The 17,872-nt window shown below is 38.3% G+C and overlaps 3 protein-coding genes across 4 annotated transcripts; 2 read left to right on the top strand and 1 right to left on the bottom strand.

Moving 5' to 3' along the window:
- The first annotated feature begins 268 nt into the window (after positions 1-268).
- LOC140771169 (metal tolerance protein C2) lies at positions 269-8,467 on the top strand. Of its 2 annotated transcripts, XM_073112603.1 has the most exons (10): positions 270-876; positions 2,185-2,293; positions 4,553-4,592; positions 5,698-5,774; positions 6,563-6,651; positions 6,791-6,860; positions 6,993-7,031; positions 7,122-7,272; positions 7,356-7,445; positions 8,008-8,467. In XM_073112603.1, the coding sequence occupies exons 1-10, from the start codon at positions 426-428 to the stop codon at positions 8,107-8,109; spliced, it is 1,218 nt and encodes a 405-aa protein (XP_072968704.1). In that variant the 5' UTR covers positions 270-425; the 3' UTR covers positions 8,110-8,467. The 2 variants fall into 2 exon arrangements, with proteins under 2 accessions (XP_072968705.1, XP_072968704.1); XM_073112604.1 differs by lacking the exons at positions 7,356-7,445; positions 8,008-8,467 and having other exon boundaries at positions 269-876; positions 6,998-7,031; positions 7,122-7,264.
- Positions 8,468-10,665: 2,198 nt separating this feature from the next.
- LOC140770010 (uncharacterized) lies at positions 10,666-14,078 on the top strand. The gene is made up of 6 exons (XM_073110954.1): positions 10,666-11,060; positions 11,813-11,935; positions 12,029-12,140; positions 12,223-12,284; positions 12,450-12,863; positions 12,956-14,078. The coding sequence occupies exons 1-6, from the start codon at positions 11,040-11,042 to the stop codon at positions 13,676-13,678; spliced, it is 1,455 nt and encodes a 484-aa protein (XP_072967055.1). The 5' UTR covers positions 10,666-11,039; the 3' UTR covers positions 13,679-14,078.
- Positions 14,079-14,205: 127 nt separating this feature from the next.
- On the bottom strand, positions 14,206-17,580 carry LOC140770009 (U-box domain-containing protein 44-like). Its single transcript, XM_073110953.1, has 3 exons — positions 17,030-17,580; positions 16,617-16,926; positions 14,206-15,935 (listed from the first exon to the last, which is right to left on the bottom strand). The coding sequence occupies exons 1-3, from the start codon at positions 17,564-17,566 to the stop codon at positions 14,371-14,373; spliced, it is 2,412 nt and encodes an 803-aa protein (XP_072967054.1). The 5' UTR covers positions 17,567-17,580; the 3' UTR covers positions 14,206-14,370.
- Between the last annotated feature and the right edge of the window lie 292 nt (positions 17,581-17,872).

Here is a 17,872-nt window from a genome sequence, read left to right as displayed (position 1 = left end):
TATATATTTTAATAAAATTAAATTGTATTAGTAATTTAAGTTATTAGCCACTACAATCGTGCTCAGATAATTAAAAATCCCAGGATATCATTTAAGTTCGTAGAAATACGTAATTAAGTAGTTGTTAGAGTAGAAGAAAAAGGAAAAAAAAAATATATATATATATATATATAATAGGATCTCGTTATCTTATATACATATGTATATATATATATATATATAAAATCCCCTAAATATACTACCGACTTCCAGTATAAAACTAAGAAGAGAGGGGACCTGGTCGTCGTCCGCTAATAAATATCACCCTTCGCCTCTATCCTTTTGGATCCGATGCCGGCCGGTTTTCGACTCCCTCCGCCACGCCCGATCGGATCAAGAAGTAGGATTTCCTCTTTGCTCCAAAGCTAGGGGTTTCCGATCCAGAAATGGAGGACCGCATCGCATCTTACGAACCCCTCGTTGCCGAGACCACCCCTAAGTTTCCTCCCCCTCGTAGCTCTTCCTTCGGTGATCCCCACCAGCAATGGAACGCCGACTACGGCATCGCCACCGGCGATCGCCGCTTCGCCTTCTCGCGGCAGCAGTCCTTTCGCCAATCCGATCTCCCCTCGCCGTTCCCGATGCAGAGGAGCCAAACCCTTCGACCGCATCAGCTCGGGCGGAGCGATTCCAGCATAAGTATGCCGCCGCTGGAGTACGGGAAAGGTTTTGGTCTCAAGTCGTCGGAGAAGGTTACGGCCGCGGGGGTGATGTTGTCCGTGGTACGCGCGATAAGGTCGGGGAATCGGCCGATGAAGCGTCTGGCCTTGATGATCTCGCTTAATGTCGCTTACTCGACGGCCGAGTTACTGATCGGAATCTTCACCGGGCGTGTAGGTCAGTGTCTTCTTGTCTTTCCCTTCTTTCTATGTGATTTGGATGATGTCGTGTGGTAGAATTGTGACGACAATTAAGAAGCTTTCTATTTTGTGCTTGAGAAATGCTGTTTGTGTGGACTTGTGAATCTTGAACTGCTAATCGTTAATGTACAGTATATCAACAGAAAGCAATTTATCTGCAGGCTTATGTTCTACTGGCCATTTAGCAGTTGCCATATTTGATACTTCATAACTGGTTCACTAGTGTTAAGGATTTGTTAGAAATCCTTTCAGATCAATCCCTATGAAATAGGATAAACCCTAGCTTTGGGTTTTAGGGTTTTTAGTTTATAGGGTAAGGAGTCATACTGGAGTAAGTGAATCTCAGAAAATACATAACATCTTAAATATAGATGTAAGGTGCATAATTAGTTGATATTCTGAAGTACAAGAGTAATTAAGTGCTTGTTGGAGAGTTTATAGAGCATATTATGATATTGTAGTTTGACAATGATCATGTTCAACTTTTCTGTTGAAAGTTAATGGAAAAGATTTTATCAGCAAGTCATAAGCAATGCATGTTATATTAAGCTACTAACTAAGTAAAACACATGAAACAATTACGGTAGAGAATGCAGCTTGGCTTTATGAATTTCTTTCCATCATTCACTGCCAGCAAAGAAAATAATAAGTTGATCTGAAGAAGGAAAGTACTGGGTTAATAGTCAATGAATTGAAAACAGCACATGTGATTCTTCCCCTGTCATGGTTCGATAGCTAATTATCTAAGTGTCCTGGTTAATATTTGTAATACCTTACATGATCCTGACCATGCATTTGTCAGATAATTGTCACCTGTGCAATTACGATGTTTCAATTGGCTTTTAGTGGTTTGTTAAAAGAGAACATGTCAAAAAGTTCTTCTGAACCTTTCTACTTACTGCTTTAATAATATTGGTTCCTTCTGATGGATATTCTTTCTCAAATGGTTTTCTTATGTGGTAGTTCCTTTGGGAATTACTTTGCATAGCATAGTATTGTGCAGATGTTCAGTGTCTTATGTCAGTGTTCCCTCAGAACATCGTCAATCTGTTTGATCATTTTTTGTTTATTTATATGCTTTAGTAGTTTTGGCCATCAATGCTTTAATCTCATCTACATCCGTATTTCGGTTTCATGTTGATATCTTAATATTGTAATAGAGATATAAGTGTTGTTATTTCATGTACTGCAAAGCTTTTAATGATCCAATAAGTTTCCTGTAACTTATGGATGTAACTACACTATGCAATACCCGAGATTTAACACCTTGAATATACTCTTGCAGGCTTGGTATCAGATGCTTTCCATTTGACATTTGGTTGTGGACTCTTAACATTTTCCTTGTTTGCCATGGCTGCCTCCAGAGGGAAGCCTGATGAAATTTACACTTATGGGTTGGTTTTCTGAATCTATATTTAGTTTATTGCACCTGTTATTTTTGTTATGGTATTTGTGGACCCATATATAATATAGATTGTTTATATACCTACTCTATTTTTTCTATTTTAAAGAAATTTATTAAGTTGATATTTGTTTTAGGCTTATAAAATCTTACTTTGCCATGTTAACATTAAGCCTTTTCAATTTTTTCTTGGTGGATCCACCAATCAAGTTGTTTTGGAAATGATAAATTATAAAGCTTCTAAAATATAGAAACAGTTACTAAGTGTGGTTTTAATTGGCCTCACACGTGCACGCGCACAACACAGACACACACATATGCCCACACCCATGCACAACCACACACACGCACACAATATCCACACATGCACGCCCACGCTCATGCGCACGCGCACACATATATGTATATTATACGCGCTTTGGTCTTTTGTTTGATCTTGTGCATAGAAGTGATATTGTTCTTCTAAAAATGTATATAATTCCCTAGATTATAATTATCCCTAGCTCCCAACATGGTCGTATTTTTGGGAATATCGCAAGAGTCTAGGAATTGGAACATGGGAAAGAAAACAAAGGCGATCACATGAGAGACACAAGATTTTTACGTATAGATTACAAGAAGAGAATATCAGCTAGAAATCACTCTCGGTTCTACCCAAGAACTCATGTTCTCATTATAAGAAACACACCTCTTTATAGTTTCACTTAACGCTCTGCTAGATCTCTTGCAAGCTGTTGCTTTTACAAGCTCTTGTGGTGTTCTAACTCTCCTAGCCTTTTTTCATATTTATAGACTCTTATAGAGAGGAGATGAGAGTTCAAATAGACATATAAATAACAATATCAGGTAGGTTTTCATTTCCTAATGGCATAAAGACAACTTCAATAACAAAGTCTTCAAAATAAACTTGAAACATCCGCAACTTGCTACATGCCTCCACGTGAGGTTGCCCTTATGTGAGGTTCACATGGAGGCCAAAATGCCTAACAACATATGATCCAACACTAGAAAAGACTAAAATAGTGAAAACAAAATAGAGGCTCGTAAGCCACAAATCCATACATAATACAAAAGTTGGTAGTAGAGTCCCCGAATATAAGTGAAAAACATAGCCCCTTATAATAATATTACACTATAAAAGTAGGCCTATAATGACCTATTAGATAAACTGCTATAAAACTCTTGTTATAATGATAGTCAATTTACAACATATGTTAAATATGGATGAGACTAATGCTCAACAAGCGATATTATCACTAGTAAGATAACACAATTATAAGTACATGAATTTATAAATAACTAAATATCATGATAGTAATGAGTCATGCACACAAATGTCTTGATTAGAATGATTTGACCTGCCGTATGCTAACTCAATTCACCCCCACCATGACTTTTTATCACACGTGATATTAGGCCTATCAACTATCACCTGACATAAATGCCCCTCTAAGGGAAAGTAGACCATAACGGTAGGGTCACTTGTCTAATCATCCATCACCATAAACTAAGGATCTCAGTAGTTGGCCCATATCTCAAACTCTTTCATCACCTTTATTGTAGGATCATCTCACACTGCGGAAATAATGAGCCGCCGCTCAAGGACAAATTGTTGGGAATACAACGAAATCTCAAGATTTTAATGTTGAGAATACAATGAGATTATAAGATAACATAGCATAGAAAAAAGGCAATCACATGACAGACACAAGATTTTAACTTAGTTCACCGAATATGGGCCATGTCCACGGAGATCCTGCTGGTTTCAATATATATATATCAGAAGAAAATAATGCAAGGGACTAATCACTCTCAATCCAACTCAAGTACTTACTTTCTTTTATTTCTTCTCTTTGCGAGACTTACACTTTATATTTGCACTACAATTTCTACTAGATTTCTTACAAGTTGTTGCTCTCACAACCTCTTGTGGTGGTGTGTTTTAACCTTCTAGCCTCTCCTCATAGTTATAGGTTCTCATAGAGGGGAGATGAGATTTCAAATAGACTAACAGCCCTCCAAGTAAAAAATCTTAATAAGTTAGGAATCCTAAATGTTCCTAATGCCTTTAGGAGTCCTTGCAATAACTTTAGCATGGTCATGTCTTCAGTCTTTACTTCCTAACACAGTTTTACTTCATCCCTAAGTTGCACGATTTTGTAACTGTGCTGAAAAAATATTACTGTTTTTAAATTCTGATTCATATTTTGATGCTTTATGTATATCTAATTATTTTCCTTGTTTCTTTTAGGTACAAAAGATTAGAAGTCTTGTCTGCCTTCACAAATGCTGTAAGCACCCCAGTTTCATCTTCTAATAAATGTTCATATTGAGTTTTCTGACGAAATTGGCTGTTACTCTGCTGACAATGAATTGGTGATTATTACTGATTGTGATATATTTAGGAGCTTTCTGCTGGAGAGCATTTTATGACAAGTATTGCTTAATCTATATATACACTTTATGACCCATAAAATATGCTAGGAACTGAAGCAGTTAAGTGGCTTGTGGCCTTGATGCCACTATTGAAATAAATGGGCTATAGCCCTGCATATTTGCTCTAAAAGTATAGTTTGCTCAAACTCGCAAGATGGTTTAGAATGGTAAAACATGTTGCAACTCATTTACATTACTTTTCAGGGGTACACTAACAAAGAGGGGTTGGTGAAACTTGAAAGACATTCTTATTCATTCAACCTATAGTAGATGAAAGAGAAAAGCATATGTTGGGCAAGAAGATACATCATTTTTCAAGTAATAATCCAGTTAGTGGCTTTTCAAGTAGACACCCAGAGTTGCAACTGTTCACACCCTGCCCACCGATAGATAAAACAGACAATGGGAATGATTCGTGTTGCCAAGTTGCAAGAGTGAAAATGGATGTCCAGGGACCTCCAGGTTGTTGTTCATAACTGAGAGAATATGTCAAAGACTATTTCTTAAGAGAAGATTCAAGAAGCATTTGGGACCAATCATTTGCTCTTTAGTTCTTTTGGAAGCGACTTAACAGCATCTATGTATACTTCCATACGGTCCTACTTGTCTTACATGATTGAATAAAATCTTACCTGTATCTTCCCTCATTTTTTCTCTTTTAGCCTGCAGAATTGCTTACTATTGTTATAAACCTTCGATGGAACATATAATATAACCTCACATCATGATCTTATTTTTTTAAGCAGATTGAATATTTTATAATAGTTTATGAAGATTTTGTTGATTATTGACTAGCATTCTTTAACAGTAGGTAGCTTGGCTTTTTTTTTTTTTTTTTTTTAGTTATTCTACATTAGTTATTCTTCTTTTCCTAGTGAAATGCTACTATACTTTTATTTAGATTTCCATTTGCTTCAGACTAACATATTGACAAGTTGCTGTAATTACCTGTGTAGACAGCTTTTTCTGTTGTTTATGTCATTCTCGTTGGCTGTTGAAGCACTCCATGCGTTCATACAAGATGAATCTGAGCACAAGTAAGCCTGTATTTTTGTCAGTCTCCATTTCTTTGCTTCTATTCTTGTATGCAGATTATTTAAATGGATAAACACTCTTATATCAACGGTCATTGAGTGGGATCTGGTGATCGTCGTGATTCTTTTGTCCATAGTTCATACTGACAGCAATTAGCAACTGTGTCATCTGATATTATCAATGCAAACCATGAGAATATTATCCAAATCTGTGCATGGAATAGTCTTCGATGATGTTCAAAGGCTGCGTGCTTCTTGAATTATCAACTATGAGGCAAATGATTTAGTGTAATACACTAATACTAAAGGTCCATGCTGTAATACTGTATTTTGATTTTTCATACAAAGGGTAATGCTTGTATATATCTGGTTACATTTTGCAATATATCAGCTGGCACTTGAGCATTTGTGTTGATTGATATAATAGGATGCTGGTTTAATGAAATCAAAATATGTCCATTCATTTCATTAGTGGATATACCAACCATTGTTCCTCTTTCTAAAACAGTATTAGGTAATCATACATGTCAAATTGTCAACGAAATAGAATATCAACAGTCTTCGGACTCCTAATTTTTGTGTTCAGCATTAGATTACTTGATATGTATTTCCCATGCTCAATTTGGCAGGATTAAAGTCAGAAAGTAAGACACATATCAAAGAACTGCAAACATATATAGCAGCACACTTGATTTTCTTGTTTTTTATTCTCTTGAATCTTATTAGTTGATCTTCTATAAGTGGTCTTAAGTTCTGTTTGCTTTCCCTTGCTAAAATGATTTTGGTTATAGGCACTACTTAATTGTTTCTGCTGTGACAAACCTTTTGGTGAATTTGCTCGGCGTTTGGTTCTTTCGGAGCTATGCACGTATTAACATTGGTATATTCTCATTACTATTTTTACTATGGTGTTTAGCAGTAGAAAGTTCTGTTCAAAGAACATTTATCCTATCATACATAATTAAGTCGAGTGCCATTTTACAGATTAGGAATCTCACAGATTAGTTATTTATTATCAGTTTACAGGAAAGCTGAGGATATGAACTACCACTCTGTGTGCCTACATGTTCTTGCAGATTCAATTCGGAGGTACAGAACAATTACCATCAAACAGTATTCTGAACAAATCTGCTTTAGTCTAATAGCAGTATCTTCTCTGTTCATTTTGTCCTTTCCATTTTTAAATTGATCCATTCTAAGTGAACTTATTATTTTCCTCAGTGCAGGTTTGATCTTGGCATCATGGTTTCTGACCTTGGGGTAAACTAGTACCTATGAAACTCCTTTTATACTTTTGAAAGATTTTACCCTCCTGAGGTGATTTAGTTGATTTTCTATTATCACTTCTAGGGTTGAGAATGCAGAAGTCTTGTGCTTGGGTCTTGTTTCAGTTGCAATATTCATGGTTGCCTTGCCACTTTTTAAAGCAGCTGGCAGCATTTTACTGCAAATGGCCCCAGCAAACGTACCCTCTTCTGCCTTCAGCAAATGTTGCAGACAGGTATATAATCATGTCCTACTGTTCTGTCTTTTTGTTAGTACTTGATGGCTGCATCTCATTATCTTATGATGACCATTCTTTAGATAACTTCTCTCGAGGATGTTTCTGGAGTTTCTCAAGCTCGGTTTTGGGAACTAATACCTGGTTATACTATTGGTTCTCTCTCAATCCAGGTAAATGGAAGTGACTATTTCATAATGCCCTGTAATTGGCTGAACCTTCGGTTGTGGATTTTGTTTCCAATTAGAAATTTAGAATTTTACAAAATGAGATTTAACCCACATATGACCAATTTATGGCTGGTTTTCACTTGGAAAACTACTGCTTCCATGTCATGCAATAGATGCTAGTATAGGCATGTTTGCAACTTTGCATATGCAGTGCAACAAATAATATTTGTAAAGGTCATGAACATGTCCTCGCATGAGATGTGCATGATTGATAGATGAATATGATCCTTGTGAAACTTTAAGAAAAAAAAAGATCCTTATGAAAGGTCAGGCATCAGATCCCTATGAAACTTTTAAAAAAAGAAGATACTTATGGAAGAATGATAGAGGGGGCCTGACCACCAGATATAGATGAATATGATGGTCACCTCAGGCATCGAGGAAACTAACTCACTAAGTTTACGTGCAGATACATTGCATGTTATCTTTGTGGGGGTACAGTGTACCACATGATATGCCCATATTATTAACTTAAGATATTTAATTCCATTTACGTTTTGAACAGGTAAGAAAAGGGGCGGACGATCGTCAAATCTTACAGTATGTACATGGGTTGTATCATGACTTGGGTATACAGGATTTGGCAGTTCAAACTGAACATTTGTAGCTCCACTTTGTGGTTCTTTGGAAGATACGAAGAAAGACTTCTTCACAATTAATGTTTTTCCTTTCAGAATATTTATTGCAGCCATTGCTGCTAAGAAAAGTGTAGAATTAGTCATAGTAGCTAGGCATAGCATATCCACTGTCGATGGATACAATTGACTAGAGTAGTAGTTGAATTATTTGTTGTCCCTTAAATCCCGCCAGTAATTATGATTATCAGGTCCAAATGCCTGGAAACTATAAAGATGTAGGACAGTTCATATGTCTCTCTTCATCCTGCAGTTTGTATTTTAGCATTCATCAAACATAAACGCAATGCTTTTTCACTCGGGACTAGTATTGCTGTATATGAATCTTAAGATCGGTATCTTGTCGTTACAGCAATGAAATGGTACTCTACTACTCTACCTTTTTGTTTTTTGAGAAGTGTACTCTTCTGATTGATATATATACCTTGAAGCAGTCTTCCACGAGGATTTCCTTCCTTTTTCCTTTTTGTCAGTTTTGTTGCGGTAATATTCTTTGTTCTTTTATCAGTTTGCATCGCATGCTATTCCTTTCACACTCTTCCCATCATTTACCATTCTCATTCCCAAGGAAGAGTAAAGAAATCGGCAGCACTGACATCCTTGTGTCGCACCATGATGTAGAATGTTGGCAGTACAGCTATTATTCGTTATCTATGATCAATCTTTGATATATAATGCCCATCTAATCATGCAAAAATCGAACTCTCATAGGGTTATATGCAAGCAAGTTTTATAGCTGGGTGTACATACGTAAACATGAAAGTTTCAGATATTTACCCAATTTCTTAGATACAATTACTGTTTAATGTCATGTATTTAAAGAAACCGGCATCTACACACAGACAGTTGTTATATGGAAACCCAGTTTTTAGCTTATAAGATCTCATGAATATATATTCATTCCCAATACTAATCTGGGCTCATATGCGGCCTTCTAATGAGAAATATATATATATATATATACACACACATAGAAGAACAAACTATATATAAATTATATAATATGTAGGCTGGCTTTTCATGTAACATTATACATGCTTGGGAGTTGCCAGACACTATTACACTCTTTCTTTCGTTTTTTTCTCCATCCATCCTTCCATCCTTCTTAAAGCTGCCGCGTCAGCAACAATCAGTGGACTCCCTTTTGAACTTATCCATAAAGAGCCCATAGTTAGTAGCAAAAACCTGGGATGGTTTGAGATGCAACTTGTCAAGTTTAAAGTCATATTTATTCCCTGACGACTAACCTTTCCTTTCTCCTCTATTTATATTAATTATCTATTAAACTGACTGTTTACCCAACCAACCAACCAACCAACCAATAGGTAGATAAGATGGATGTGATCCCAGAACCAGCAGGCAGGAAACAATAGGGTTAAACACATCAAAGATGTGACAAACAAGCCACTTGGCAGTAGATGATCGTTCCCGATCCTCCCAGACCTGCAGCCCACAGTTGCATCGGATCCACTCCACTGGCACTGACCCTGGTACCAATCTGGCATCTTCCTAGAAAACCAGCACCTCAATCACCACCCACCACCGCCAACGTAAAATCCACCCCTCCAATTCCCATCCGACGGCTCCCCGATCTCCAACGCTTTCGACCATCTGGAAGCATCACGCCTTCACGAGATTGGTGGGAGACAAAAAAAACTCGAGCTTGTGGCCACGATTTTTTCTCAATTTCTTTTTTTTTTTTTTTTTTAAAAGATCTAGTGGAGAGAAGCCCGATCCATTCGCTTTTGAGATATTAATATATAAATTTTCTTTTCGACTTCTTCCTAGCATATGGCGATATGACACGTGGCTTCCACTTGCTGTGACGTGGCTAAAAGTGCAAGGTAAAAGTTCACCCTTCTCGTCCCCATCCTCACCTTGTGGCCAGGATTGCTCCTCACAGCCTGTCCTTATTTATTTTTGAGAGGCTCTAGATATTTATATTTATGAAATTCCAACCTTGCCCTTCAATGAAGGCCACAAATTTGTTTATTAGTGCTGGTACTTATCCACACACTTGAGCGGTATTGCTCACAACCGCTCCAAATTTTAGTGGCTGCCACTGCTTCTGAACTTTTCGTTTCCACTTTTGCCCTTTATAATAATATATGGGAATACAAAATTAGTGGACAAGGATTTGCTTTGAAGCCCTTATAAAAGAAGAAGAAGAAATTCCGATGGATATTTCCGATTCAGTACATCAAGCACTTGGGATTAATTCCTTTTTATTGTCTTGAAATAAGGGTAATAATGTCATTTTAGGATAAAAGTGTCTTGTTTAATAGCATAATTATCCGGAGCTTTGTTCTTTATCCACCGCCAAAGGAGCGAAAAGGGCAGGGAGAAATGGAGCCAAAAGGGTAAAGGAGCGGTCAGCCTGAAGAAAAAGCGCGCCACGTGTCAGCCCCAGGTATTCAAAAGCGGAGGGGCCCAAAAGCCCCTGCTGACGTGGCGTCCCCTGCCCCCCCCCCCTCCCCCCCCCCCCCGCGCCTCCTTCTTCTACTCCCTTCCCTTCCCCTTCTCCTCCAATTCCTTCTCTCTTCAGGAAAAAAAAAAAAATTTCCTCCTTCTCTCTTAGCAGCCCCTCCGCTTCCTTCTCCTACTCCTCTAATCCAGATAAAGATCTCTCCTTTAAGCGCAAGGCTGGGAATCCCTCTCGTTGATCTCCTCTTGATCTTTTCGGAAAGAGAAAGGCGATCTTTTTTTGGGGGTGATTTGTTCCCTTTTTGGTTCCTTTGCTGTCGATCTCGTCTACAAGATCGAAGATCCAAGCTTTGAGACCTTCTTGCTTCTGCTCTCTTGGCTGTTGATTTGGTGTCGTGTTGAGATCCATGTTTGAAGTGAAGGCGTTAAGTTTTTGAACTGTGGTGAGATCTCTTTGAAGCGTGAGAGTTAAAGATCTATGGCGGCAACGGTGTTCCAGGTAAACTTTTTAGATCTTTTTTTTTTTTTAAACTTCGTTTTTGTTGTAGTTATTACGGATAAAGTTTAGAATTTTTTTATTTGCATGCTTAATAAATTCACCTTTCGGTCATGTACGATTAATCATAAGTCCACTTTTTGTGAGATTTGTTTCGAGGCCATAAGATGAAATAATTGATTTTGTTAGAAGATAGCTATCAAGATTGTTATCTGTTTATGGTGAGAATTTCTTTTTTGGCCACTCAAGATTGCGTGAGAGGTAAAAAAAAAAAAAAGAGGCTTGCGTGAGAATCTTTTTATTATTGAATTAATTGTTGAAAGGCTTGCACATTTGAGATTTCTTTTTGTACTTTTGTTCTGATTGGAATTTGTTTGTTAGATTAATAGCGTGTAGAAATAAATATTTCAACTGATATAATCCGGAACAGTCAATCCTTCTATATTCCATTAAAATTCTGTTTCGAGTTGAATCCTCAGAAGAGAGAGTAAATCTTAAATTTGACTGGAAAGTATCAAGGTCTTAATTTATTTTTTAGAGTAGCCGTGCTTGCAGCGTTAGTACAAATGATCTTTGTTGGACAAGTATTCATAAGATCATCAAGCTAGATTATGTAAGGCAAAGTTTCATAAAGGTAGATTGGTATTGTTTTGTAACATTGAGATATCAGGGTGGATGAACAGTTTGGAAGTAAGTTACATGTCTTTGTTTCAAAGGAAGGTCGAGGACTCATAAATTGTGTTGTTTGTCTTCAGGAAAATCGAGGCAGACCTAATCTGAGCCCAATCAGCATCCCTGAGAAAGGAAGATGTGTGGATATAGTATCTTTGTCTTTAAAGGGCATGCAATCAAAAGACATGGATGAATTTGACATCAAGGTAGCTCCCCTTTTTATCAACTTGCCTTGTGGAATTGATTTGTCTATCTTCAAATTGTCAGCTTCTATAATATGTCTCCCCTTGGCTGAGTAGGTTAGGAAACCTTACACAATATCAAAACAGCGGGAGAAGTGGACAGAAGAGGAGCACGAAAAGTTTTTGGAGGCACTGAAGTTATATGGCCGCGCTTGGCGTCAGATACAAGGTAATCAGCCGTCGTCCTTTTTAATGTATGTCATGCTGTCTTTCAAATTTGTTTCTTCTTCTGAGTCGGTGATTACATGCAGAGCACATAGGAACCAAGACAGCGGTTCAGATTCGAAGCCATGCTCAAAAGTTTTTCTCAAAGGTGTACTGTCCTTCTTCCAGTAACTATTTGTGTGTCATTGTTGTGTTCATGGGTGATCATACTTGATCTGTAAAGTAAGTTGATCATTCATGATGAAGAGTACTTGCAATATCTTGTTACAATTTTCATCCATTCATTTTAACATTGTTATGTCCTGTTGTGTAGGTTGATCATAAGCCAGGCTCAAAGAAGGCCATTGAAATTCCCCCTCCTCGTCCAAAGAGGAAAGCCTTGCACCCATACCCTCGCAAGTACGCTAATCCATTTGGCAAGGGAATCCCAGTAACTGAGCAACTGCAGTTGCCTTCTTTACCAACTTCATCATTCTCTGAGCAAGATAGTGGATCGCCAGTTTCAGTTTTGTCTGCTGTTGGATCGGATGCATTTGCATCATCACTACCAAATCAGCCTAATATATGTACATCACCTATGTCATCAGATGGTAGAGATCTGATTGTTACCTCAGTGGGCGAAAAGGATAACAGATGCCACTCAAGCACAACATCCAATGACGACGAAAATATATCTTCACTACCTCCCTCTACATCCACTCGCATAATCATGCAAGATAAATTCGAGGTACTGTCTCTTTAGTTCTCTGCCTTTTGTTTATATACCTGAGAAACGCATGACCATTTCTCTAATATTTGGATTAATTATCCCATGTCCAGGAATTAGATTGCGCTGCTAAACAACAGATTCTTTCTGCGAAAACTTCACAATTAGATGCCCAAGCGACAAGTTTGAAGCTTTTTGGAAAGACCGTTGTTATAAGTAATCCTACAAACATATGCTCCTCAACTGTTAGCACTCCATCAGCTGCTGCTGATTCTGGAATACCACAATTTAGCCAGGAGATGGATTTGCGATGCCCTACCCAAGCAACTTTGCAATTGCAAGCCCTTGCTGACAGAGTCTCTTCAGCCGGTGCGATGCAAAGCACTTGGGTTCCATGGCAAGTTGGATCTCCTCTTACATTTGATGGTTTGCCTTCCCAGCCTAGCAATTCTGTGGAAGCTACAATCACTCCTTTTCCTTGGTGGTGGGTGTTCAATGGAAATCTACCATCATTCATCAATTCACAATGCATAAGCTCAGGAATTTATTCATCACACACAGACATGGACGCCAGTGACGAGTATGATGCCACAAAAGATGGTTCTTCGACTGGTTCAAACTCAGACTCCAAAGGTAAAGAAGCAGCAACAAATGACAAATACTGCGATGTTGTTAACTCGCATAGTACAGTACATCAAGAGCAATCAGTACCACCCTCTACGCTAAAGCGAAGCAAGAACTCAGCTTTCGTGAGTGTGAAGGCCAACCTAGGACGGCAAGCCAGAGGTTTTGTGCCCTACAAAAGATGCACAACTGAAAAGCAACAGCAATCCTGAGACGATTTAACAAACTAGTAAGATGTCTCCATGGGCATCAAATGCTATCGTTTATTTTGCCTCTTTCTAGAGTATTAAAGACTTCTATTGCAGCTGAAGCTAGGTGCAACCACTATGCTTTGGCTGAGAGATTTTGTAGCATTTAAATATCTGCTTCTTGTATGTACAAAAGATATTCGCGTGAGACTTGTAATTCCTGAAAATTAGCACATTCCTGACTGTATCACTTGTATTTTTGTGCATTACTGAATACTATGTTATAGTGCTTACTATGCTCTTTATGATCAGATTGTTTTGCTGTATAGACTAGTCTTGGTGGATGATATTTGACTTCTGTAGATGCAACTTAGGCCATGAAATTAACGGCAAACCACTTCACTTGTTACTTCACCAGAGGAATGATATTTTATTGAGAGTATGTTGTTTTGTTTATGCAACCTAATGAAAAAATCATCGAATTTTCTTCAATCATTTGCATAAGCTTCAGCTTTTATTGCTTGTGGCGATATAACATTGTAAACAAATCATTTACGCAAACTGAAGGATATATTTTCTAATGACATGAATAATCTCCAAATCCGGATTGGAGAAAAGAAGAAAAGAGAAAAGAAAATAAATAACAGGAGAAAGGAAATGCAAATATACATTTCTTACGAAACCAAAACACACACCTCAGCCGTCTTGTACAAGAATCAACCCTTGATCTGAATTATACTGGAGAAATTTGGTAACCTATCTACATGCTTCAATGCTCGCTCAGCAATCTGACGTGTTCTATAATCCCCATGGCGATAAGCATCAACCAGGGCAGAAGCCACAGTTGGGTTCCCTGAAGCAACTCTAGCTATATCTTCTTTCCTTAAAATCCTCTCAACCACCCAAACTGCTCTTCTCTGAAGGGTCTCGGACCTCTTCTCAACCAAAACATCAAGAATTGGTTGTATCCCTAGCTTCTCATCTAACACAAACACACCTCCCATGATGTCCACTCCATCGTTCAACAAGGTAGAAAGAGCTGCCAAAGCAGCCTCCACAACCTTCTCATTCGTATGGTCCAAGCATGCGATCAAATTCTCAACAGCTCTACCTTGCAAGAGGCAGAAGGTGTCCTTCACCGAACAGAACCCACCATGGATGTGGCACAGACCAGTAATGGGCCGTGGCTTACTCAAGCATAGTGATAGACAGAATGTAGGTGGGGGCTCTGGAACCCTGGTAAGTCGTATGGATTCCTGTGAGAGATTCTCTAGTGCTGTAGCAGAAACTATTAATACCTTATCATGTGCATTCATATGAAGCAGATCAGTGAAACGTGCGGCGAGGTTGTATTCATGTGCAAGGGTGATATATTCTGGTTCTTGTAAAGCATAAGTGATCCTTGAAAGAACTCTCACGAGCCCTTCAAGAAAAGGGGTGACATGGCGGTTATTGCGAGTTTCACCTTGCTGGATACTGACCAATTTCGAAGAAACAACTTCAAAAGCACCTTGTTCAAACAATAACCTGGTGAGGCCCGAGTCCCTCTCAGGAAGATCAGCCAAGATCCCTACTGCAGCTGCTTGTTCTTCTTTGATCCCATTATTCTCTGAGATGACCTTAAGTAAGCTGCCAAGCTGACCAGGACTGCCTCGGAGAGCATCTGCTAGCTCATGACCCATGTATGGCGAGATGTTATGCAAGAGCTTCATGGAAACCACACAGATGTCCCTGTGCTGAGCTTCAATGAACTGAATCAAACTAATAATGGCACCAGAGCTCGTAATGGCAGAAACAACGTTCTGGACTGTCGTTGAAGAACTGGTTAGTCCAACAAGGACTTCAAGAAGCTTGCATTCAATTGCAGGACCCGTGTTGCTAATGAGTTGGAGTAGGTTGTGAACGACGTATTCAGAGACAAGGGTATGCTTATCATCATCTAGTGGAATGGCCTCAATCTTGGCACCAGAAGCCACAAGATTGGCTAGAATAGTTGCAGATATCTCCTTCAACCTCATCGGAAGGTGGTTGATGCCGACACTGAAAAGGTCTTTGATGAGAGGAGGCAGAATACCTGCTTCGATTAATGTTTTGGCACTTGCCTCACTCGATGATATCTGGTTCAATGCTTTCAGAGTAGCTTCCCTTGCCTGCAAGCTTCCAGCTTTCATGACAGAAACCAATGTAGATCCCACTGTTTGGGCCACAAGGACCTTCAGTTCATTGGTCAAGACAAGTTCACCAATGTATTCAGCCATTGACAGCTGCATTTCAGGTGAACCTGTTCAAATTTGTGATGTATCTGAATGTGAGATCCTGATAGACAAAATTATTGATGCTAATAGAATATGTAAGATAAGATATCTATAAAATCCCTACAAAGTAACCAGCCATCATGCTGCATTCTGTGCATTGTAAGCTCATAGTCAAAGTGTAATATGGAAAACCCCAAATTAAATGATCTTGCACTAATGTGAATTGTTAGTACTTAGTAACATACAGAGTAACTTTCTGTTCAGTTAGCAGCTAAATATTCCTACAACCATTTCATTTGAATTTTGGCTAGCACATGAGTTGGTTCTTTCCCCTAACATGGATGTCATCAAATTGTTCATCATCCAAACAAGTCCTCAGGTTGTTCCTTTGCCTTTAAAATAAGTATGATGTTAACCTCCACCTGGCCTACATCAATAAGTAACGAAGAGAAGGATGTCTTGCAGGATCCCAGACTAATATGATAAGCAATGAAATCAGATAATAGATGTAGAACCAATGTCTATAAACTTCTACATATGCCTCCACCAAACTCATGCAGAAGTAAAACGGACCCTGAAGAAAAGTGAAGAAAAAGATCCAAGAGAGGAAAATAAAAGAACTAGCATCAACTTTGCCCAAGTATCAGAAATTTAATTAGGACATGGTGAACATAATGGAGGATAAAGAGGTAAGAGGCAGGAGATACCTTCAAGAAGCTTCGTAAGAAGGGGCTGCAGTCGACCATTGTCAGCCATTTGTTTAATGGTTTTCTCACACCTCTCCAAATTTTTAAGTGTATTTTCAGCTTTCTCAACGACTAATAAGTTCTCTGATTTACTACTTGCCATTCCTACCAATATAAGAATTGCTCCATAGATTCCACCAATTCTTTCACACACAAAATCAGATTTTGAAAGCTCAAATAACAGAGACACAGCTAATTCTCTCTCTTGGAAATGCTCAGGCGACAAGAGCTTTATGATTGTGCGAATGGTGTCTCCTGCAGCCATAGCTTCCTACAAAAACAATAAAAAAAAAACTAAGGAAGAAGAAAAAAAATGAAAAATTCCATTATTACTGATAAACTTGAAAGGATGTCCCTGCAAACCTTTGCACAACCTTATTTTGATCATTTTCCTGAGCTACTACTCGAAGGACTTCCAGTGCTTTAGAACGAACTCTTCTACTGTTGCTCTTCATCATGTCAGCAATCAGTGGTATCAACCCTACATTACATACAACTTGCTTGTTTGTGTTGCATTTTTGGCAAATATGCAAAATGTACCCTAGAGCTCGCAAAGCATCTTGTTCTGAGCTTAACAGAGTCAGAGATAAACGGGCTTTATCAAGTTCTACAGCTTCATTTCTTCGTCTCCATTCTTCAATGGCCTTCTTTAGAGCAATACTAGGGTTCAGATCAGTTCTATGAAGCTCTTTCAGTGTTAATGGGCATGTGGTCTTCCTTCCTTTGTCTTTGCATTCTCTAAACCACTTTAAAATTGCTTCCCGCTCAAAGGTATGGCCAGTTTCTATGGTAACAGGATCTTGCATAATCTGCTTTGTAAGGGGGCAAACAAATGCCTCAAATACTTTCTCATGATAGCCCTCACTAGATTGGTCTCCATATTCTGACTCTCCTTCCGGATACTCCGCCATATCTTCTTCAAAATCTACAACATCAAATAAAATTTCTGAATATAACCTTGTACCACACATGATTTTTGAACAAGGACATGCAAGTAAGGAACTTATTCCGCAAAGGTTAGACAATTTGAGGAGTTCATACAGCATAAATGAAGAAGTTTACAAGCGATGAAAGAGAATCAAGCTCTTCTTGCACTCCAGAGCATTTTATCTTAGATTTCTATCTTTAATTAGTAGACAGAAAAAATCAATAAGCTAGAAGAAAATTAGTTATGTATGTTCTAATTAACATATAGCATATAGGTTCATTGACATGCT

Source organism: Typha angustifolia, chromosome 11, assembly GCF_048772165.1.
Source record: "Typha angustifolia cultivar Huaian chromosome 11, ASM4877216v1, whole genome shotgun sequence".
NCBI classification, from domain to species: domain Eukaryota; kingdom Viridiplantae; phylum Streptophyta; class Magnoliopsida; order Poales; family Typhaceae; genus Typha; species Typha angustifolia.
This window is presented reverse-complemented; position numbering and strand designations above follow the sequence as displayed.

What these genes read in the sequence shown, in the direction of transcription:
- LOC140771169 (XM_073112603.1), top strand. Translation starts at nt 426, where the DNA reads ATGGAGGACCGCATCGCATCTTACGAACCCCTCGTTGCCGAGACCACC. An exon ending in AATCTTCACCGGGCGTGTAG is followed by an intron (nt 877 to 2,184) that starts GTCAGTGTCTTC and finishes ATACTCTTGCAG; the next exon opens with GCTTGGTATCAGATGCTTTC. An exon ending in CTATGCACGTATTAACATTG is followed by an intron (nt 6,652 to 6,790) that starts GTATATTCTCAT and finishes ATTTATTATCAG; the next exon opens with TTTACAGGAAAGCTGAGGAT.
- LOC140770010 (XM_073110954.1), top strand. Translation starts at nt 11,040, where the DNA reads ATGGCGGCAACGGTGTTCCAG. An exon ending in TGGCGGCAACGGTGTTCCAG is followed by an intron (nt 11,061 to 11,812) that starts GTAAACTTTTTA and finishes GTTTGTCTTCAG; the next exon opens with GAAAATCGAGGCAGACCTAA. An exon ending in CGCTTGGCGTCAGATACAAG is followed by an intron (nt 12,141 to 12,222) that starts GTAATCAGCCGT and finishes GATTACATGCAG; the next exon opens with AGCACATAGGAACCAAGACA.
- LOC140770009 (XM_073110953.1), bottom strand. Translation starts at nt 17,566, where the DNA reads ATGGCGGAGTATCCGGAAGGAGAGTCAGAATATGGAGACCAATCTAGT. An exon ending in AGGAAAATGATCAAAATAAG is followed by an intron (nt 16,927 to 17,029) that starts GTTGTGCAAAGG and finishes TTGTTTTTGTAG; the next exon opens with GAAGCTATGGCTGCAGGAGA. An exon ending in TCTTACGAAGCTTCTTGAAG is followed by an intron (nt 15,936 to 16,616) that starts GTATCTCCTGCC and finishes AAATTTGAACAG; the next exon opens with GTTCACCTGAAATGCAGCTG.